The sequence below is a fragment of the Bubalus bubalis genome, chromosome 14 (assembly GCF_019923935.1).
Source record: "Bubalus bubalis isolate 160015118507 breed Murrah chromosome 14, NDDB_SH_1, whole genome shotgun sequence".
Lineage (NCBI taxonomy): Eukaryota > Metazoa > Chordata > Mammalia > Artiodactyla > Bovidae > Bubalus > Bubalus bubalis.
This window is the reverse complement of record NC_059170.1, coordinates 76,328,611-76,346,548: the sequence shown is the minus strand read 5'-3', so window position 1 is coordinate 76,346,548 and position 17,938 is coordinate 76,328,611. Positions and strand designations below refer to the sequence as shown.

The 17,938-nt window shown below is 42.9% G+C and overlaps 1 protein-coding gene across 2 annotated transcripts in view; it reads right to left on the bottom strand.

Annotated features, from left to right (window-relative positions):
• Window positions 1-504: 504 nt before the first annotated feature.
• Window positions 505-17,938, bottom strand: part of SEL1L2 (SEL1L2 adaptor subunit of ERAD E3 ligase) — a 116,367-nt gene continuing 98,933 nt past the window's right edge. For both annotated transcript variants that reach the window (XM_025264559.2, XM_025264561.2), the window contains 6 exons: window positions 15,909-16,057; window positions 14,618-14,783; window positions 14,425-14,499; window positions 9,840-10,012; window positions 845-973; window positions 505-706 (listed from right to left, as the gene is read on the bottom strand). In XM_025264559.2, coding sequence (XP_025120344.1) covers window positions 587-706; window positions 845-973; window positions 9,840-10,012; window positions 14,425-14,499; window positions 14,618-14,783; window positions 15,909-16,057 — 812 coding nt within the window. In that variant the 3' untranslated portion in view covers window positions 505-586. The remainder of the gene's footprint in view (window positions 707-844; window positions 974-9,839; window positions 10,013-14,424; window positions 14,500-14,617; window positions 14,784-15,908; window positions 16,058-17,938) is intronic.

The following is a 17,938-nucleotide window of genomic DNA, read 5'->3' as shown; positions in this document are numbered from 1 at the left end:
GATAACAGTCTGTTTGTAATTTTTGCCTTTCTCAAATTCTGAGGGATCTGTGTTCTTGCTCTCCCCAAACTCTCCCTTCTCCCAAGTTCAGTATGTCTGCAGAGGCCAAGAAACAAACCCATTTGTCCTCTCGAAAGGGGACAGGTTGTCACAACCACAGGAAAATGGGTGATCTTTATCCCTAACTCAGGACTAGAGCCTGGAGAAGGAAATGGCAAGCCACTCCAGTATCCTTGCCTGGAAAATCCCGTGGACCAAGGAGCCTGATGGGCTGCAGTCCATGGGGTCACAAAGAGTCAGGCACGCCTGAGCGACTAACACACGGGACTAGAGCACCCCAAGACGAGAAGTTTGTAGGGGAATCTTAGCTGATGAGTCTCCAACAAACCTCTCCCCACACCTCAGCTAAGCAGGAGGTCTGCAATGGTTTCTTAGAGGACAGGTCCCAGTCTTTGTCCATTTTCCCTCAAGGCCTGTATAAGAAGTCAGCAGCAGGCCCCTGAGTCTGGTGGGGAAATTTTTTATTTTGTGAAGATAACTTGAAGTGGACTGGTTCCAGTGGGCAGGTTTTCCTCTGGTCCAGATCCTACCCGTAGCGATTTCTAAGCAAGAAGATCAGCACAGCAACAATTAGGCCAATCACAAATAAATCCCAGCATGGTCCAATGGTGTTGTCCAGTGTCATCCATTTCCATCTCATTGTAAACTGCAGGCAAGAGACATTCCGTCAAAAATAAACCCAAGCCTCCCGCTCTATTCAGAACATCATCTCCCCCCATCTCTCTGCCCAAGAGTTGCTCGTTGGAGTTTCCAGAGATTTGGGACCTATTTGAGGCAAACTTACATTAAACAACAGGATATCTTGGAGCAAATGCACAGTTTCCAATTTCATGAGGGCCAAGAACACTGGTATGTGAGCATCCGGACTTGTTTGACCAGCCATGTCGTATAATCTCCTGGCCAAGTGAATGTCCTGGAAATAGAACAGCCCATACTTATTAGGCGCAGATTCTTTAGGAGTAATTAAGTGAAAGCCACTGTTTGAAATTTATCTTTGGTAGGTCTGAATGCTTCCCCAACTACCCCCTACCCCAGGATGTTCATGCCTTAATCCTTGGAACCTATTAATAGGTTATGGGGCTTCCCTGGTGGTCTGGTAGCTAAGACTCAACTTGGAGGTCCCAACACAGGGGGCCTCGGTTCAACCCCTGGCTGGGCTACGAGATCTCACATACTGCAACTAAGAGTTTGCATGTCGCAACTAAGACGCAAATAATTAATTTTAAAAAGATAAAACGTAAAAACAAGATTGCTAAAGCCTATTAAAATTTTTTTAAAATGAATGTTAAACACATGTATACCTGTGGCGGATTCATTTTGATATTTGGCAAAACTAATACAGTTATGTAAAGTCTAAAAATAAAATAAAATTAAAAAAAAATGTTATGTTACAAGGGCAGAGCAAATTTTGCAAATATAAATAAGGTTTCAAATGTTAAGATAGGGAGATTGTCCTGAAGGACCTGGTGGACTCAATGTAATCACATGAGCCCTGAAACACTGAATTTTCTCACAGAGCAGAAGAGAAAGGCAGAGAGAAAGGCAGGAGAAGTCAGAGGTTCTAGGCATGGAAAAGACTCAACTTCCTGTTACTGGAAGGGCCCCCTGGACAGGAGAAGGAATGTGGACAGCCAGCAAGGAAGTGGGGCCCCCAGTCCTATAAACGCAAGAAACTGAATTTGGACAATGATCTGAACAAGTTTGGAAGCAGATTCTTCCCCGAAGCCCTCTATAAGGACCACAGCTTTGATTTCAAGTTTGCAGACCCTACGCAGAGGGCCCAGTAGAGCTCACCTAGACTTGTCACCTACAGAAACAGTGAGACAAATGTGTGTGGTTTTAAGGCATTGAGTTTGTGGTAATTTGTTACGGCAGCCATAGAAAACAGAGTCTTCAAAGAGCTTTCTTGGTATCACTGAGCCAGAGCTATGATTCCAATTAAAGGAGCAGGAAGACAGACGCTAACAATACAGCTCCCAAAGCAAATGGCAATACAGACAGTGATGAGCATTTAAACTTCCTCCTTCTCTTCATGTACTTATCATACTTGAAGGTTTGGGATTTGTTAATTCATTGTCTCCAGGTCCTTGAAGACAAGGGTTTGAACTGCCTGTTTGCCCCTGAATTCCCAGTGCCTGATGAAGTGTCGAGTACATGGTAAGTCTTTGATAACACATCAAATGAGCAAATAAATGAGAAATGAGTGAACAAACTACTTTGGCTCTCAGGCTGGAATTTGATTCCATAAATGACATACTATATTTTTAGGAACATTTCTTCCCATTAAATTATGCCATGACAGATCAAAATGTGTTTCTCTCTCATTTTCACCTACTTACGGCTTGTTTTTTGCTTGCTTTGTAGTTGTTTTGTTTCCCCAAACAGAATAATGAAAGACTAAGTAGAATTTAAAGGTCTACTCTTTTAAAGGTCTACTCTGCCTGGGTGCCTGTGGATTATTTTCAAGAGAAGGGGAAGGAGAAGAGTTTTTCACAAACTGTAGTCATCCTGTATGTCTCTGTCTCTCCTCCATCTCCCAGACTCCCATTACACAGGCCTTAATAGTTGTGAATCCCAAAGCCTCGGCTAAACACATTTCTTGGGTGGTGTCCTCTCAGCTGTGTTCTGCTTGTCATTTCTTAAATTTTTCCAAAGTTTTGTGGACTGGTAAATTTATGTTTGAGAAAGAGGAATAAGGCCTGCTTAACATACTTAAACGGAAAAGGCAATGGCACCCCACTCCAGTACTCTTGCCTGGAAAATCCCATGGACGGAGGAGCCTGGTAGGCTGCAGTCCATGGGGTCACTAAAAGTCGGACATGACTGAGCGACTTCACTTTCATGCACTGGAGAAGGAAATGGCAACCCACTCCAGTGTTCTTGCCTAGAGAATCCCAGGGATGGCAGAGCCTGGTGGGCTGCCGTCTATGGGGTCGTACAGCGTTGGACACAACTGAAGCGACTTAGCAGCAGCAGCAGCAGCAACATACTTAAAATTCAGGAGACTGTTCAGAACAAATCTTTCTGGCAACAGAGAAAATGGATGTTGTAAAAACTCTAATTTGTGTCTCTAATTCCAACAGATTCAGTGGCTGTTCATTTGAACACACCCTGCAGATGATAACAGTGGTCACCCCCAACACGTGACAGGCATATTAACTTGAATGGGACATTCGGAAAAAGGCAGCCTGTGTCAATATCTCAGGCACTCCTTCTTATTTGAAGCCAGCAAGAGCTATTAATTCATTTCTTGGGGCACAGATATCACAACTGAGTCACTTGGCTTATAATAAAAAATAGCAGAGAAGTACCATTCAAGTGGGATGAGCTGGCTCCTGGCCAAGGCAGCCTCACCATTAGCAGAGGGGGTGGGATGGGATAGGAAAGTCTTTCTTTAAAATTCCCAGAGAAAGAAAATCCTGAACATTTCTGGCTAGTTAGGGCAACTCATAGAAAGAAAATTTTATTACTAGACTCTGGAAAGACTCCTTGTTATTTGATCTTATTTAGTTAAAAAAAAAAAATCAAAATCATTTCCACACAAAAATTCCCCTTGATAAACAGTGCTTTGGTCATTCCCAAGGTTCATTAAATACGTCCATTGCACATCTAGTCCACTTACGTTTAACTTTTCTGTGGTACACTTGAGTTTATTTTGCTTTAAATTCACTGATTAGGAGATTACGTAAACCGATCTATAGAATTCTTAAATGTTTCTGACTATAATGTCAGTGTGCTGAAGTCCTGTTCAATGCTCACATGTTCAAAAGTTGCTCACAACTCAAAGATACAGATTTCTCCAGCAATAAAATATCTGGTTTATTAAAATTGTTCAATCACATGATGCAGGGGCTTTCCAGCCCAGAATCTTTACTACTACTACTACTTCTAAGTCACTTCAGTCGTGTCCAACTCTGTGCGACTCCATAGACGGCAGCCCACCAGGCTCCCCCGTCCCTGGGATTCTCCAGGCAAAAACACTGGAGTGGGTTGCCATTTCCTTCTCCAATTCATGAAAGGAAAAGTGAAAATGAAGTCACTCAGTCATGTCTGACTCTTAACGACCCCATGGACTGCAGCGCTCCTCTGTCCATGGGAGTTTCCAGGCAAGAGTGCTGGAGTGGGTTGCCATTGCTTTCTCCACCCAGAATCTTTGGGTGTCATCAAAAATTTCTTATATTGCGACAGAGATAGTTTCTTTAATAATCCATTCGTATTTTCTTATTATAAATACGTTAAATTAGTGGAAACTTTGAAAATATAGAGGTGAACAGATGAGGGGAAAACACCCACAATCTCACTGTACAGAGGTAACTACTGATATTCCACACACATCCTACCAGCATGTCAGTGTTTTTATATTCATATATACATATTTTTAATTTAGGAATTTTTCACTCTGTATGATACTTTGTCTTCTGTTTTATTAAGCTAACAATATATTTCAAGCCATATACCACATTCTAAGATATTTCATTAGTCTATAATATTTGTATTTTTAATGGTTGCACAGTATTGCGTAATAATGGCTGCTGCCGCTGCTGCTGCTGCTAAGTCACTTCAGTTGTGTCCGACTCTGTGTGACCCCATAGACGGCAGCCCACCAGGCTCCCCCGTCCCTGGGATTCTCCAGGCAAGAACACTGGAGTGGGTTGCCATTTCCTTCTCCAATGCACGAAAGTGAAAAGTAAAAGCAAAGCCGCTCAGCCGTGTCCGACTCGCAGCGACCCCAGGGACTGTAGCCTAAGGGGCTCCTCCGTCCATGGGATTCTCCAGGCAAGAGTACTGGAGTGGGTGCCACTGCCTTCTCCTAATACTTATTAAATATTCACTGTGTAACAGCCACCACTGTTGTGGTGTCATTTAAACCCTGTGACAATGCCATAGGGCAGATGACATTAACCCCATTTTAAAGATGAAAAAACTGAGACATGGAGAACTTAAGTCACTCATCCAAATTCATATGACTTGTAAGTGGCAGAGCTGAGATTTTACAGGTTTGTAAAATAAAAAAAACTATTCATTCAGGCTGAGGAATTGTATCATCAGATTCTCTTCTCAAATGTTTTTTTGACATAGAGAGTAAGAAACACATGATACTCTTTTTATTTTTGGAGTATTTTTTGCTATTTTTTTGTTGTTTTGATACTCTAAAATGGAAGAAAGCATATATGTTTTAAGATATTGACTAGAAAATCTATCCAAATTAAGACAAAAAGTGAGAGGAAATTATCCTTTGGAAATGAGTTTCAATATATTATAGTTAGACATACAAGATAACACATTTTTTTGGTTCCTGCAGGTAAAACAAAACCACATCGGCTGAATAAACTACAAATAGATCTGTCAAAAATAAAAGTAATTATTGCATGAAGCATTTTTATTTCTCATTTGTCTGGTCTGACCACCTATTGAGTGTTAGAGCTGAAGCTTTAAACACCAGAACAGAATTATTTTCTGGAAAAGTCAAGTTAAAGTTAGATATTAAAATGGCCCTCTCAGAAATATGACAGGACAAAATATACATCTTTTAGAAGGAGTCATAACCTTTCTTAAAGCATTCGGACAGTAATTTGAAGTAGAGGATTTATTTTGCAAAAAGAGAACTATGTTCAGCAACACGGAAATGAACATTGTTTTTCATACAAAGTTAAAAGCACATTATATTTCCTTCCTGACCACTTGCCCAGTCCCTATCTCTTCAAGAGAGATAAGTTTCATCTAAATTATTTCATCTGATTGATGATTGTCATTTACAACTTTATTGCTACCTCTGTCTCAGGTATTCCTTTGGAAAAAGTCTATGGATTCATTACATATTCTAATGTACTGTCTATAGATTATAAGATAAAGTCAAGCATGTATCTGCTGATACTTTTTAAGTTGACCTTTATACTTAGAAGCCACCACTTCTCTGGTGGCTCAGACTGTAAAGAGTCTGCCTGCAATGTGGGAGACCCAGGTTTGATCCCTGGGTTGGGAAGGTCCCCTGGAGAAGGAAATGGCAACCCACTCCAGTATTCTTGCCTGGACAAAGGAGCCTGGCAGGCTACAGTCCCTGGGGTCACAAAGAGTGGGACACGACTGAGCGACTGTCACTCCCTCCCTCTCTCATGTGTGCACACACACCATTTTGCAGTTTGACCATCATTACGGATGTGTCTCTTCATAGCACACTGTGAACTCTTTGAAGGATGCCTTGTTCTTGTATCCTCAGAGTCACGCACAGTGTTTCTGGACACAAAACAAGGACTTGATAAATATCTGAGTAAGTAAATGAACGAAGAAAAAGCAAGGCACGGTACCACAGAAGTTTAGGATCAGATGTCTTTTAAATCTAGGAATTCATCGAAGGATTCATAGAGGAGTTGATATTGGAGCTATTCTTTGAAAAATGGATTGGTCTTCAATGGGCAAAAATGTGAAAGGAGATCATTCCAGCAAATGGGGTGATATGACCTAAAGTCAGGAGGGTGCAGTTTAAGGGCGTGGGGGAAAGGAAAAGCAGCCTAGAAGATATATAGGGAAATAGTGGCATATCCAGCCATTAGTACCAAGGCAGGTTAGGTCAGTGAGGGCTTTGAATGCCAGGGTAAGAAGTCTGGATTTCATTAGGCAATAGAAAGTCAGTAAGATTCTTTTTCATTTTTGCATTTGCTCATGTTTATATCTGTGTGTGTGTGTATGCATGCACACACACTTTGGGGGAAGTTAAGTGGCAGAGTAGCAGTACCAGAGTTATATTGTTAAAGTATATAAGGAATAACCTGGTGGGGCTTCGCTAGATTTATGTACATTAACTGAAGTAATGCTAACATCTGTAACAAACAAACCCCCACATTTCAGTGGTTTAACACATTCAACAGTCCATTGTGGATGTTACTGGTTGGTGGTCAACTTCCCTGGGGTGGTTCTGTGCTACAGCCTCTGGGCGAAGCTCCATCTACTTAGCAGCCTTGGCCCAGAAATGACACTCTTCCCTTTCACATCCTTTCCTTCAGTGAAAAGTAGTCACGTGGATGTGACGGGAGCTGGGAAGTGCAGTCTCAGACTAGGAGCCACATCCCAGCAGCAAGCATTTCCTCCATCGGAGATTGCACATCTTTGGGGGACAGAGCTTTCTCTGCCATACAGTTCAAGGAAGAACATTAGAATGAGGGAACCCTGAGAAGCCTTTACAACAAACTTTGGCCTGAACCAGGATAAGGACACAAGAACAGACAGGAGAGAATGGACAACTGTTTTTTTCTCATGGTTAAATTTTTGAAGTACCTCTGAATCCAGTATAGATTGAGAAAGAATTTCATATTAACTTGTGAGCTGAGTGCTTATATTTCTAAATTAGTTCCGGTCATTTCTAAATTTCTCTCTAGGTACTATTTTGTGTTCCAAAACAATGGTGCGGGGACTTCCCTGGCAGTCCAGTGGTTAAGATTCCGTGCTTCCACTACAGGGGGCCGGGTTCAATCCCTGGTCAGGAAACTAAGACCTTGCGTGCCATGTGGTATGGCCAAACAGGAAAACAAGAGCAGTGCAGTCAGTCCTGGTCTGCAATTTAAGTCAAGCAAGCTTAACTTGAAGTCAGATATTGGAGAATGAGATGTTGAGATGTTTCTCAATGAAGCCATTAGGATAATTCATCTATATCACCCTAGTCCCCAAATCTGCTCCTAAAGAAGGATGAGAAAAATAACCCATATTTTTGCATTGATTTACCAAGAGTTGATTGATACCTTTCTTTTTCCAGAAGGCTTAACTACAGAGTTTACCAAAACCCTATTTGATTCTCCGATAAATCCTATTAAAAATGTTAGACTCACCTTTTCCACTGGTTTGCATGAGGTTTAAATAACACAAAGGATGGTGAAGAGCCTTGCTAAAGACATGCGTAATTACCTGTTCTCCTAATTGCTTTCCTTTCATTAAACATCCCTGGTACAAGCTTTGGGCTTTTAATTATCCGCATATTTGTTTTAAGAATTAGAAGAAGTGATATCTTGTCATTAATTTGACTGCAAGATAGCAAGATTAATTAAACCTAGCCTCTGGGTACTTGATTATTATTTTACTAACCACTAAACAAAATAAATTAATAAAGACAAAGAGCAATGTCTCCTCATTAACTGAATCTAAAATTTCTGTGTCCAGGTCTGAGGTTAAGTGCAGCTTTTCCTTTTTTTTTTTTTTTTTTTTGGTTAAATGTAGAGACTTTCTGTAGGAAAAAATATATGTGTGACTGAGAGACTGATCAAAATGAACTATCCATGATTTAACGAGAACCCTGACTGAAAAGAACAGAAATGTGACTAGAGGGAAACTTCAAAGTGTTTTCCAGATGTATGAAATGTCTGTCTCGACAACTGCTATTTGACATCGTGAAGAAAGTGCCTAGGAGAGAGCCCAGCAGTGGCTCCGCGGAGGAAAACCGACGTTCCTGAGGTGGCCGGCGGGCGTGCAGTTGGCCAACCCTGTGTCCCGACAGAGCCGCCCTCCCGGCTGTGGGGAATCAGGGCTAGAGGACCTCACCGTGGCGAGGCCGCAGCCCGTCAAGTCCTCCTCGACTCACGGGGGCGGCGTGGGAGGCGCAGGAGAGCTCATCTGAATCTAACCCACGGGGTGGGGTCACCTTTATCCTCTATTCAGACAATGCCCCTCGCACCAATGTGGTTATGTTTTACATGGGGAATGAGCAACAAAAGCTTTAATCCTATTGAAGCCTGATTTAGCAATCCTTCAAGTTCTCTTCTGATCTACATAACAGCCATTCCACACACTGTTTCTCGACAAAGCCCTTTCACAAAGGCTTATTCGTTTCATCCTTACAGCCTGGGGCAGGGCTTGTATCCCTGCTCTGCTGTACAGATGTGGATGACAGCTGGAAGGGAAGGAGTGTGGTTTGATAACAAAGAATCAACCAATTTAGCTATTTGGTCCCGTCCCCTCTGCCCACATTTTATAAACACAGGAAAGTTGCACCTGCTAACAACAGGGATAACAGACTGCATTTGGATTTGACAGTCTTTCCACGACTTAGGGTGCCAGGGAAGATGAAGAGTCATCAGGAAAAAGGCAGGTGCAGGGGAGCACAGAAAGGCAAGGAGCTCTCCCACCGGACTGTGGGCACCTGAACAAGAAGCCCTTGCGGCAGTGTGCACAGGAGCGGTCGTCAGCTAGGAAATTCCCTGCAATAATTTCCAGTTACTAGCACAACTGGAAGTAAGAAGAAAGCACAGAAAATGCATTAATGCAGGGCCCACTCTTCCCACTAGAAACGTGGGGTCAGATAGGTCTGGGTTCAAATTCTGGTTCCACCACCAATGACCCCTGCAAACTTGGTCCTGTGATTTAACCTGCTCTGTGGTTTCCTGACGCAAAAATGGAGGCCAGTGATAGGATGCATCTCAATGAGTGGTTATGTGACTTAAATGAGGTGGGGCACACAATACACCAACACCTGGCTATTATTATAATCAGTTCAGTTCAGTTCAGTCGCTCAGTCGTGTCTGACTCTTTGCGAACCCATGAATCGCAGCACACCAGGCCTCCCTGTCCATCACCAACTCCCGGAGTTCACCCAAACTCACATCCATGGAGAAAATAAATCCGATCTTATGGAGTCTATGTTAGGGTCCATAGTACGTGTCAGTCTGTGGGAGGACTCAGCAAATGTTAAGGCTTCTTCCCTCCATTGATGACATCAGAGAAATGGAAAACATTTACAGATTTTCCTTCCTGTACAGCCATTGTTACTAGGTTTGGATGGTTACCGGCACAATTACCTTTGTGATACCTAAACCGTGTTCGTACATATAGCCCAGGTTGAACATGGCTTGTGCGCTGTGATACTTGTCGGCCGCGATGCTATAATGTGTGGCTGCTGTTTGATAGTCTTTCTTGGTCCCGTAGCCATAGTAATGGTAATCTCCAATTTTCACTCTAGCAAATGCATTGCCTGATAGAAATACCAGAAAGAGAAGAAGAATAACTCAGATGATTCAGGTGTAGTTCCTATCAACTCAACCTAATGATAATCTATATAGAAAAGGAAAAAAAAAAGAAAAAAAACACTTAGAATCCCATAATCAGGATTAGATATGATTTATGGATATAACACACAATACTAGCTGTCTTCATTGTAGGATAATTCCCACAGTATGGTACAAATGTTCTTAAAGAGTAGAACATTATAAACATTTTTTTACATGTACACTCTGCTATACTTTTGTTTATTTTAGGCGGTGCCACGTCTTCACTGTGGGGGGGCGGAGAGTGGGGGCTTCTCACTGCCACAGTTTCTCAGGGGCTTCAGTGGTCGTGGCACACGGGCTCAGCAGCTGCAGCTCGCAGACTGTAGAGCACAGGCTCAGTAGTCGTGGTGCGTGGACTTAGCTGCCCTGTAGCATGCAAAATCCTTCTGGACCAGAGACTGAACTAGTGTTCCCTGCATTGGCAGGTGGATTCTTATCCACTGCACCACCAGGGAAGTCCCAGAATATAACATTATTAATTTTACCTTTTAGATTAATTTTCTGCCAGTAGGTCAACTGGATCCCATCCCTCTTTTCTCAGATTTCACTCCTGCAGAAGCTCTGCTCTCCTGCATCACCAGCTTCTCCCCCTTTCTAGTCCCATCAGTCACGCAAACACCCTTTGGCATCTTCTGTGAATGACATCAAACCCTTCATCCCATTTCTTCATCCCACGGCATCTCCTTGTCACAACACCCCATTTCTCGGTTTACTTCACACTCAGCCTTTTCAAAAGTGTGTTCTATACTCGTTGTCTCAAAAGCGTCTCCTCCCACATACTCGTCAACCCACCCCAGCCTGGCTTCTGCTCCCGCCTCCATGAAACTGCAACTTTCGAGGTGGTGGATAACTTCTGTGCAGCCAAGCCCCCGGCCACATCCCTGTCTTCATCGCACTGGGCCGCTAAGTCACGCTGGAAGCCCTGGGCCTAACTGCCCAAGTCCTTTCCTCTCTCAACCTCCCTCATGCCCCATAGGCCTCTCCTTTACAAACTCTTGCCTGACTTCCTCCACTAACTTCTAAATGTCGGACTGCTAAGGCCTTATCACCGATTTTTTTCCTCCAGCTTCTCTCCCTTCTTTCCTCTCCTCTCCTGCCTTCCCCTCCTCTCCACCACTCTGCTCTGTCTCAACTCTGTCTCCATGTCATCTCTTCTAGTTCCACGGCTCTCTATGTTCACTATTTCTGAATTTGTATTTACAGTCCTGTCTCTCATAAGCTCCAGATTCTTACAGATGCCTTCTTGACTTCCCTACCCGGATGTCAAACTTAAGACATCCAGTAGAGAATCTTAACACCCCATTCCCTCTTCCTCCAAACAAAATCATCAGTTTCTTTCCTCTCTCAGGGCCAGCACCCCACTTCTCAGGCCATAAATCTAGGAGAATTATCCCCAGTTCTTTCCCCTCACTTTTATTATCAAATCCATCAGCAAGTCCTCTTTCTCTAAAACACACCCATTTTTTGTCCTCTCCTCTACCATCTAGTCTCATCCTGGACTATTACAACAGCCAAGATAATTTGTTTTCAAATGTAAAGTCAAATCCTGTTATTCCCTGTGTGAAAACCCTCAAGTGCCTTCACTTTGCACTTGGAATAACATCCAGATTCCTGACCTGACCTGCAAGTGATGCCTTGTCTGTCTTTTGCCTCCCTGACTATCCTTATCTCTTGTCACTTTCTTGGTATGTTCTGGCCTTCTTCATATTCCTTCAACACACCGAGCTCATCCTTGCCTCAGGATCCCTGCAGTATCTTCAAGTCCCTCTGCCTGGCGTGTTTGGAGTTCCTCATCCTTCTGACCTCACTGCAAATGTTGCTTCCTGCCTAGCACCTTCTCTGACCACCTTGTCAGACTACACTCCAGTAATTATCTGTCCCATCTACATGCTTTATTTCTTCACACCACGTATCACTACTATTTTGTTTACTAGTTTATTTTCTCTCCCTCTTTGATGAGAGAAAACTTTGAAGCTCTTGATCACTAATACAGTCCCAGAACTGGAACGGAACCTGATGAATATTTATGGAATGAGTGGATAGATATGGTAGGGAACTTTTTTAGAAAATGCTTTTCCCAGATGTTAAGTATTTTACAATCTTAATTCCCAAGAAACATGAAAATATTCATGTCGGAGTAGAAAAAATTCACATGACTTTTTAAGATGTGAGACTTCAGTCTTTTGAAGGCTAATTAGGGATGGCCTCTAAGGGGGTCTCTGGGGCCTGTGTTTTCAGTCACCAGGACTATGTTGATTGGAAAGATGAGGGAATGCTCATGCAGGATATCCACTTCAACTGCGGCTAACCCTGATGCACAATCTAGGCTTACTTGGAAAACGGGTAAGTAACCTTGTGTGATATGGTCCATATCATTAAGGGCTATAGGACTCCTTCTAAATTTTTCTCCCCATTTGGCCTAATACAAAGCCTAAAAATTTTTGAAATTAATTCCTTTGGGTTCTGAAGTTCTTTTAACCTTCTGGAATCCTGTACTAAAATGTAAACCACCTTTAGCTTTCTATAAGTAGAAGTAACGTCATGAAATTCTTAAGCTGTCAAAGATATTAGTTGTTAGGGTTTGCTTCCCAGGTACTTCAAAATGTACAGGTAGCTGGGGGCAAGACCTTATAGAAATGATGCCCAGAAGAGGGGCCCAGATGGGCGTGGAGAGGCAAGAGACCCCTTGAGCTCTAAAGAGAAACCTGCTCCATCTCTAATTTTGCCCAAAGCTGCCTTAACCTTTGACCCCAAGATTCCTTCTGCACCATAACCACAAAAGAACAGGATTCTGCACTTTTGAGCTTTACAAGCAGTAAGCAGGACCCCAGAGGTCTCTAAGAATGAAAGGTTGTGAACAAACAGATTCTCCAGAGGATTCAGCTCTACCCTACTCAGGGGACTGACTGGGGGCAGGTGGCAATCCTGACAGGCTCCCAGAGGGTCACTAGACAGGGGGAGGGATTTCCCCTCCAGTTCACCATCTTGATGGTTCAGCAGCCTCATCACACACAGCAGCTCCTGAAGGTAAGCACCACCAGTGACTGAATGGAAGCCTAACTTCCACGACGAGATTTCCTCACCTCGAGGCAGCCACCAGCAGCTACATCTTCAGGGACACTCATGTCTGACCTCTCTTTTGACACATAATTATTTTTAGTGGTCTGACATTTTTATATTGGTGAATTCTGTTTAATATTAATGTCCTCTCGTTTTCAAGGTCTCTTTCCCTTGGTGCAGCTTCTGCAGCATTTTATGGCTTGGGATAAACCTGTATTTGCTACAATTGAGCTGATTTGCCATAGATGAGAGATTGCTGGTGTTGTTTCCCCACTCCAAACAAGGTCTTCATTGAATTTTAGAAAACAAGGGCTTTCCTTTTTTCGGGAATTTCTCACTAAAATCACATGGATGGCTTGCCGCTGCAGTAGCAGCTCAGCTGGATCCGAGGACGCACCTATGGTGGCTTTTTCCTTCTGCCTCATCAACTGAGAATTGTTTTTTTTAGTCCCATTCACTTATTGGAGAAAAGGGATGATCCGACCTTAGCATGAGGTGACTTTAAGAAATTAATTAGAAGTAAAATTGCTCTCTTACTCTAAGACAGTTCCTCACATATCCAAATGCCAATAGTGACAGCTTTGCAGAAGCTCTCTGCTTTTAGTAATATGATTTTCGGGGAAGAATGGAACGAGACACAGTGAGGCAAATGGCACCTGCCACTGCTTCCCCACCACCCTGTCTTACCTTCCTCATCACATGTGATCCCTGTAGTGGGGCCTAGGAACTCCAGGAAGGGAAGGGGGTTGGATCTTGCTGATTAATTTTTTTTTTTCTGATGCTACCATACTAATTATTATAATAAGGATCTGAAGTTTGTGGTAATCTTCAAAGTGATATTTTAAAACAAGAATCAAGCAAGTCTTACAGCCATAAGTAATTTTATCTATAAACTCCTTGAAAGATAGATAATGTCTCTGATAAGTTAAAAAAAAAAAAACAAAAAAAACCTCAGGAAATGAGTGACTGAAGCCAGACCAAGAAAAATGATTTCTTGAGTAACACTGTCAAGTTTCAGACAACTGTTTAGGTGCCATGGAGACGGCGCCATAGGAAAATTCCTGCCATATGCTAAACTGGGGACCTTGAGAATAACAAAAGAAATTTCTGGCAATGACCTCCAACCAAAGACTGACCCTATCATCTGTTTGAAATACCATGTACTAGATATTCTGCACCTTTCTGCCTATGTGCCCAAGAGCTCAGCTGTAGCAAATCAGAGGAATAATAGTGGACAGGGGCCAGGCAGTGCTCATTTTTATCTAAATTCAGATACCTTGAATGGCAGCTCGATTCCATAGGAGAAGTGCCATTGGATACATCTTCTCTTTTTCAAGAATTTTAGCCTTTTCTTTTAAAAAAAAAAAAAAGAGAGACATTCCATTAGGAAGGCTTAAGGTGCCTCTGTAGTAAAGTCAAATATGCATATGTATGATTAGGGAATTACAGAGAATTTTAACTTATCTTACTAGATTCCAAAATGAATGCTGAATTGCTTTGAGCTACTTCATACCCCATTTCTGCGAGCAGTGCGTACTGAACAAGAGAAGAATCTATATCACCATTCTTATAAGCAAAGTATGCTGTCAGGAATTTCTCAGCCCAGTGGCCTAGTTCACAGACACCTTTATAAAGCTGTGTTTGGAAAGAAAAATCAAGCAGACTAGTTAGCCAAACGTGTCATTCCATGCAAATGGTAACTGACATCAATCTTTAGTTCCTCCTGGCTGGTCAGGCCAGGATTTTTGGTCTGAAGCATGGCTTTTGAAAATTATTTAGGGTGAGGAGTTCATATCTTTCATAGGCACAAAGATTATAAGTGTGTATTTTATTTGTCTTGAGCTTAAATTTCCTGGGGCTTATTTTAAATTTGCGTAATAAACTTTTCTGACTTGGAGGCTATTTGGCAGGACAAGAATGTATCAACTTCTGGTTTTGTTTTTTTAAGGGCCTTCCTGGGCACTGCCACCCTGTGAGGGCAGCTGATGTGGAAGAGAGAGCGAGGGGAGGACAGCGCCTGAGGCTGCGGGTGGCAGAACGAGGGAGGTGTGCAGAGCGGCGCAGGACGACTGTCAGCCGAGCTGAGCCACGCTCACGCAACCAAGGAGGCTAGCCATGCATAATTCATTAGGGAGTTGGCAAAGGAGCAAATCTAAAGATAGATTATTAGCTGGCAGCTTTTGAAACGAATTTCGGCGGGGTCAGATTGCAACATGGAGGTATTTGTTCTGGTGCAGGGGAAGTGTTTAATAAATCAATGAAGGATATTAAGATCCTAAAAGCACTCTTTTGAAAAGTGCACCATTATCCCAGGTTAAAAGAATTCACTTTCTCCAGTATCATCCAAATAGTCAAAAAAAACCCTCAGGACCTTGCTTTCCGGGAAGAAGAGGGCTACATTTTCTAGGCTAAATCAAGCCTTTCATTTCCCAAGTTGCAACTCCCAATCCCACTAGAAGTGCCAAGTTGCCCTGGCGATTTGATTGACGACTGAAACAGAGCTCCCTAACTGAATTCTGAGGAGAACTCTGAACTTGATGAAAAGCCAAATGCAACAGAGAGGAAGGATCGTTTCTCTGCCTCCCTTTCCCAGGCTGAGTTACATCACTGCTCTTCCTCTCTGGCAAATGTCAGTATTCACACTGTCAGCTGGAAGAAACAAGATAATATGTATAAAACCAAAGGCATCACAATTTAAGGACAGTATCGCCTCCTCTGTGTGACAAATGAAAAGTACTTCAGAAACAGCTCTTGATTTACCTCCACAGCGGTTCTGCACGATCGCAACACCCCTGTTCCTGTGGCGTACATCTCAGCCAGGTAATAAATGGCTAGGGGCTGCCCACTCTGAGATGCCAAGTAAAAATATTTGAAGGCAAGTTTATAATCCTTCCATACTCCAGAGCCAGCTGAAAAATTAAAATCATTTTGAGCCACCCCCTTATTTACATTATTTTTTTACATTATAATCTATGCATGTAATGGTCATAGTGATTCCTGCTATTTTAAATAGGTTCAGAAGAGTCAGGCAAAGGTCAAGCTACTCCCGATTCACTATTTGGAGGTGGGGGGAGGGGGGTGGGAGTTGAGTTAGATTAGAAGTAAGAGTGTGGAAATGAATGTTCTCTCCCCATTCAGCGAACTAAAGGAGAAGGACTGTCTAGTCTCATGAAAATATCTCCTCAATATGGCACATATTGTTAATGAAGTTAATGGAAAGGAGACCAAGTGGTGGTCTCTGAGGACCAGAAGCCCCTCCATGACGTGTGCTACCATCACCGTCGTCCTTCCATACCAGGGGGCCAGTATAGCTGCTCCCAGATGTAACCGTCGAGTTTGGGGCAGGCAACTCCCAGCTCCAAGGGGCCCAGCTCAGACTCAGCTTATGCTTGGAGCAAGGAGAGGTATTTGGAGCTGATGTGGAGAATTGGCCACTCCCAGAAGCTGGGGTTCTTGTCAGGGTTCTCCCATTACTCCTTTGGCAACTTGGGCACCTTGGGGCACATCCTTTGCAAGAGGAAGGGCTTTCTTCAGGTGGTTCTGAAATTGCCTCCCAGCTCTAACATTTCTTAGCCTTCAGAAGCAGTGCCATGTTGCTCTGCCGGTAGATCATTTGGGTTAGAATCCCAGATCCACTGAGTGTGTGATCATGTGACCTCATGTAAGACTTGTGACCTCAATATGGCTCAGTTTGCTCATCTATAAACTGTGGGATACCCCACAGGATGTGTTGAGAGGACTAAGTGAGTAAAAGCATATCAAGACTTAAACATCAGCCATAACTATTACCCTAATTTTAGAAGCTTGAGGAACCTGATGGATCCTGGGGCTGGGACTTGGAATAAACTAGAAGGACAGGCTACCTCAGGCAACCTTCCAAGATGTACAGAACAGACTCTGAAGCTGGACTATTGTGGACAATGCCAGCTGACCTCTAGGCCAGATCTGGCCTCCTGATGATACATCTGCTCCTGCCCTTGCTCCACCTCTGATGGGATGGACTGAGACAGAATACTCAGATATATCTGGATCTCTTGGTATGTGTCTTTGTTCTCAGATAATGACTGTACCTCTGAGCTCACTAAAGGAACCCTCTCGTTATCTTTCCTCACTTGCCTCTCTCCCCAGATTTACAACCGCACCATTTGTTTCATCATCTCTCCAGTTTTTGAGGATGAGAAATCCCTCCTCTTTATTAAAGCTAGTGAGGCTCCCTGGACCTGATCAGATACTTGCAGATTCGCCACTGGTCAGGTAAGATCAGAAATGCCATCTAAATTTTTCCAGAACCTCTTCATCAATTATCTCATCTCCCCAGTGACACATTAACCACCTCCATTGGTTGACTCTCTTTCATTTTTCTGCAAAAAATTATACTCAGGTCTCTCACCATCTTAAAAACAACTTTCTCTTGATTCTTGGTCTCCCTTATGCTATTATCTCATCTCTCTCCTCCATTTAAAGGAACACTACTTCCGATAATATTTGGGTCCATCTACCTCTTCACCCCGCATGTACTCCTCAGCCCACTGTATCTGGCTTCCCTCTCAACCAGTTCGATGACCTCACAAACATCCTCTTTACTGATAAGTTCCACAGATACTTTGCCCTTTTTATCAAAAAGTGAGAAACAGGCTTTTCACTGAATTTCAGCAGAGTATCATTCATTTACTCTTCCTTGAAATTTCTGCTCCTTGTCCTTAAGATAACCTCCTCCCCACCCCATCCCTCTGACTGCATTTTCAGTCTGCCTGTGATGACTCTTTCTTTGCCCATATTTTCAGTATGGT